This window comes from Gadus morhua, chromosome 11 (genome assembly GCF_902167405.1).
Source record: "Gadus morhua chromosome 11, gadMor3.0, whole genome shotgun sequence".
Taxonomy (NCBI): Eukaryota; Metazoa; Chordata; class Actinopteri; order Gadiformes; family Gadidae; genus Gadus; species Gadus morhua.
Window position 1 is genome coordinate 24,637,960 of NC_044058.1, and position 5,000 is coordinate 24,642,959.

The 5,000-nt window shown below is 45.5% G+C and overlaps 1 protein-coding gene across 2 annotated transcripts in view; it reads right to left on the reverse strand.

The window, feature by feature from the left end:
• mthfd2l (methylenetetrahydrofolate dehydrogenase (NADP+ dependent) 2 like) overlaps positions 1-5,000 on the reverse strand; it is a 15,141-nt gene that overhangs the window by 6,018 nt on the left and 4,123 nt on the right. The window contains exons 1-4 of one of the 2 annotated variants that reach the window (XM_030371107.1): positions 4,936-5,000; positions 3,683-3,867; positions 2,863-2,985; positions 1,681-1,833 (exon numbers count right to left, since the gene is read on the reverse strand). The exon at positions 4,936-5,000 is cut by the window's right edge and continues 120 nt beyond it. In XM_030371107.1, coding sequence (XP_030226967.1) covers positions 1,681-1,833; positions 2,863-2,985; positions 3,683-3,867; positions 4,936-5,000 — 526 coding nt within the window. The remainder of the gene's footprint in view (positions 1-1,680; positions 1,834-2,862; positions 2,986-3,682; positions 3,868-4,935) is intronic. The other variant, XM_030371108.1, reaches the window with a different exon arrangement.

A 5,000-nucleotide genomic window follows, 5' to 3' on the forward strand; every position in this document is an offset into this window, starting at 1 on the left:
GTATAACCCCACAATGTGTGTGGATACCTTACATTTGGAAAATAAGGGTACATTATTAAGACATTCATGGAAAATAGTCAATACATTAATAAGCATTAACCAACCATTAATTAACAATTTCCTAATGGTCATTTTTACTAATGGAGTTCATGTTAACTAAGTTATTAATTTATACATTATATAAAGGTTAACTCTAACCCTAACCTCTATGCTAATGCTAAACAATAGTGTTGATTATGGTTAACTAATGTATTATTACAGTCACGGTTTACCGATATTTGTTTCTGTTTTTTAAGGAAGACGTTGATGGACAGGCGGTTTAATTTGAATGTGATGCACTAGAAAAATTAAGGTGGATTTGTACTGCCCTCTTTATGTTAGTCACAAAGAGCATTGGCTGAATTATGTCTTAATTCTAGGCATGTCAAATTAGGGTTGTCAGACTACCTGAGGCAAAGTAAGGCACCACAATGTCTCGCCCCTCCTAATTACTCTATTCACTGTCGGCTGGATGAAGAGAAATTATGCTCTCTTGATGGGGTGGATTACTCTAACGCTCGTTGGTTGGAATTTTGTTTGTCTTGTAAAAATTAATGGTGAAAGCGTTTTGGGAATTGCTACAATTGAGTGAACAATGAACACCAACATGATTCTACATGAATGTAAGACTTGACAATACAGTCTGAATTAAATAAAAGGGTGCCGTGAGGGACTCCCTCACTAAAGCCCTACTTCCTCTAGAGCAGAGGTAGTGAGTGCTGAAAGGTTTATGGTTGAGCCCCATCTAGTGGAAAAGCAATGGTGGGACAGGGCAAGGTTCCCAGTTACTGAGCAGTATAGTCAGAGGCTCCAAGTTTAGGGAGTCAGAATTGTTTAAATAAATCGAGTGTTTATTACGGGTAGCGATGCACCGAAATGAAAATTCTTGGCTGAAACCGAAACTGAATACACTGAAACAGTTGGCCGAAAGCCGAAACCGAACACCGAATGTGGCTTTTGCTGTTTTTCATTCATTTTGCTTTAATTTTTCACCATTGCAAATATCAAATACAAATTTTATACAAAATATTTATTTAATACTGAACGTTTTTTAACATTCCAGCAGACCTTATAGCAAGAATTTAAGAACAATTTTCCTTTAAATAAATGTAGCCCTAATTAATTTTTTTATTTTTAATAATAAAAAAAAAAAGTTCTGCGTCTTGTTTTCGGCCTTTTTACTCCTTCGGCCGAAACCGAAAATTATGTTTTGGGCCATTTTCGGCCGAACATTTTCGGTGGCCGAATATTCGGTGCATCCCTAATTACGGAATTATGAGAAATTGTCATCTTGCATGTGTGAGCCAACATAATGGGAATTTGACCTTCATATTTCCAGAGGATATACTGTAGCGCAGCAATGACAGAAAAGGACCAGATACATTTCTGTCGAACACACTTAACGTAACGTAAACTAAATGTGTACCGGTAATCATACCCTTGCACATAGTAGAACGAAGCGACTGTAGCCATGAGCAAGGTTGGCCCAAAAATATGACCACTAATTCACGATAGAAAATAAGAAAAAGTATGTTTAACCAATAACAACGTTATTTCCGTGGTCATTCGATGCATCGTGCATGAATTTGTATTGCGTTTATGTAAAAAAAAAAAACGACATCACCACGTGTGGGCGTTTACCTGCCCGTTTGATGATCTCCCAGACGGCAGCTGGGGTGGCAGGGATCATGGACCGCTGGTCCAGGCACAGCTTGCCGATGTTGACGATGTGGAAGCCATCCACGTCCTTCTCCGGGGCGATGGCGTTGCACACCGCACGCTCATCTATGTGGGCTACAGCCAAAGGGAGAGAGGGGGAGGGGGGGGGGCAGTAGACCACAGCTTAGTGCTGAATCCGATGTATGCAATAGATGTTGTACGTGGTCATGCGCTGAACAGTCTTCCAGTCAGCCAGCCAACCCACCCATGTCAACTAAATCAGTTGACGGACGTTTACCCTCCGAGTGCTCAAACAAGTGGCGCCCTCCCACCTTCCATTATCTGCTGTATCTAGAAGTCCAGTGAGGAATGGGAAAAGAGCTACTTACTTGAGGGGAAGCACTTGAGAGCCTGGGTTCTTATCTGACCACCACGACCACCGTGCTCCTCCCAACAGCCCCCTCTGGTGGCCACACCAGACACTACAACTAGAGGGCATCTGCTGAAGGCTACCTCTCCCTCTCCCTCCATTCTGAAACTATACCATGTATGCCTTGTTCTATTAACTACTTGAATTTGGCTTGAGAGAGAGTAACTAAATTGTAGTGTGTGTTGCCACAACACTAATCTTTGATCAAGCACCCAGATTTGACTCAGCCTGCTCTCAGCCTGCTTGTGTCCAACTCTCTGGGTTGTCGTATTGTTATAACTCAGGACCTAAAAAAGCCTCAATGATAACTATGCTTACTCGTCTTTGACTCCTCCAGGCACAACTTCACGAAATGTCAATTGTTTAACCGCCGACTAAAAGATTCCCCGACCCCTGATGGCAGCAGCTCAGGGGGTAAAGCGGTTTGGCTGGTGACCGCAAGGCTGCTAGTTCGACCCTCGATCCCGAGAGTCAAGGGGACCCTGAGCAAGGCACCCAACCCTGACTGCTCCCGACGAGCTGGCTGTCGACCTTGCATGGTTGACCCTGCCGTCGGTGTGTGAATGTGTGCATGATGAATGGGTGAATGTCATGCATATAAATGCAGTCCGTTTGCTATTCACCATTTACGGCAGGGCAGCTACGGGAAAATCATTCAAAGGTGATGTCATTGTGATGTCCTGTTATGTAACCCGGCAGGTGCGGGGGGTGCGGGGGTGGGGGGGGGTGTTTACCTGGGAGAGGCAGCTGCACTAGCAACCCGCTGACCCTCCAGTCGCGGTTCATCTGGTCGATGATCCCCAGAAGCTCCTTCTGGGACACCGTGCCTGGCCGCACCACCGTGTCGCTGGAGATGCCTGCAGTACACACACACACACACACACACACGCACACGCACACACACACACACACACACACACACACACACACACGCACACGCACACGCACACAGACACACACATGCACACACACACACGCACAGACATGGACACACACACACACACACACACACACACACACACACACACACACACACACACACACACACACACACACACACACACACACACATACATGGACGAGGACGCACACGCATACACGCACACACACAAACACAGACACGGACGCACAGGCATACACACGAGGAGGTAGGTGTGTGTGTGTGTGAGCACTCACACACACAAACACACACAGTCAAGCAAGGCGCTGTGCGAACTAGACGTTGTATTTTTGTGCATTTGTTCGTTCATGTGTGAGGTTTTGCTGCGTCATGTTGGAAACGGCCCGCATCACAGGACGGCGATACTGGGTGCAGAATGCTGCGGTGCTGTTGTTGTTAATGTTGTTGTTTTTAATCATTGTGGGAAAATCTTTTGGAACACTGCGCCACTTTGGGCCTCAATCACCAAACGGCCGCCTTGGTTCTATAGGCGAGCTGGGTAGGGGGAACTGAACGTGGATATTTCACACTCAGTTCTCCCCAATCAGCTAGCGATTAAAACCAAGATGGCCCCTAGGGATATAATAGGTGCAGTGCTTGCGTTTGACACTGACCCAGTATGCTGGCGGCCCGGGTCTTGTTCTTCACATAGGTTCGACTGGCAGGGTCGTCACCCACTAGGATAACCCCCAGGTGGGGCCTCATGTTGCCCTGGGTGACCAGCTCTTCCACGTCGCGCTGGATCTCCCTGTGAAGTTGGCGAGCCATCTCTGTCCCTGAAATCACCACAGCCACATGTCTGCAGAGAAACACGCAGCCGTACACACACACACACACACACACACACACACACACACACACACACACACACACACACACACACACACACACACACACACACACACACACACACACACACACACACACACAGATTGTTACCAAACAAACCATTATCAAAATGCATCTTTGGATTTTTGTCATTTGGTTTAAAATGTGAAAATGTTTATTATACGTTGAGTGCGTCTTTATGATTAATGTGTTTGGTATGAACAGACAATTGAAACAACGACCAATTAACACACGTGCAACGTTTAAGGCAAAAACCTAACACACAGGTGTCCGTGACGTTAGGCTACACTTCGAGGACATGCCTGTCATTCCCCACCCCTTCACATTGACAGATTCACACGCTGTCCTCAGCAAATGCTGTATATACTCTTCACATCCATGATTTTTCCACAGCCTCGTAGTACATTGAATCTGCAGTTGGATACGAAATGTGAAGAGCTTTGTTGACACAACTGTCAAATGTGTGAACGTGCTGAGAAGCGACGGTTATCTTTCTGCTGAACCTGCGTCCGCTCGGGATGTGGTGCAACTATCTGTCACTATTCATCTCAACACGGCATCCTTTCCTTGGACGGGATGCTCCAAATGAGCGTTACTAGGAAGAGAGAGGGCGGAACTATCAGTTGCATTGGGTATAGTGGCGTGAGCAACGAGGGGGAGGGACTTTTAATAGAGGGATATCCGATAGACGTTTCGGATACGGCTGTATCAAATTAGTTGTCAAAAACCCATGTTTATTCTCCGTTTTGTGTTGTTGTTTTTCTTGTTGTTGTTGTTGTTCTTCTTCTTCTTGTATTACCAATAATGTTGTTATTTTTTCTTCGTTAACTGCCGTATAGGAAGTAAGAGACCGGACATTGCGACGCAGTTGCCCGGGATAACGCTAAAAATCAGTATCCTCTCTCAGCCTAATCTGTCACTTCCATCCTTTCTAACACGTGACGCTGGCTCCTACACCGGCACAAAATCGCATCTCTTCAAGCGAAAAAACTGTAGGGAATCATTTATTGTATCCTACCTTGTAACGGTTTGGTGTAAATGCCTTCTCTGATTTTCGTATTTTCTGTGAACCCGTAGTTTGCC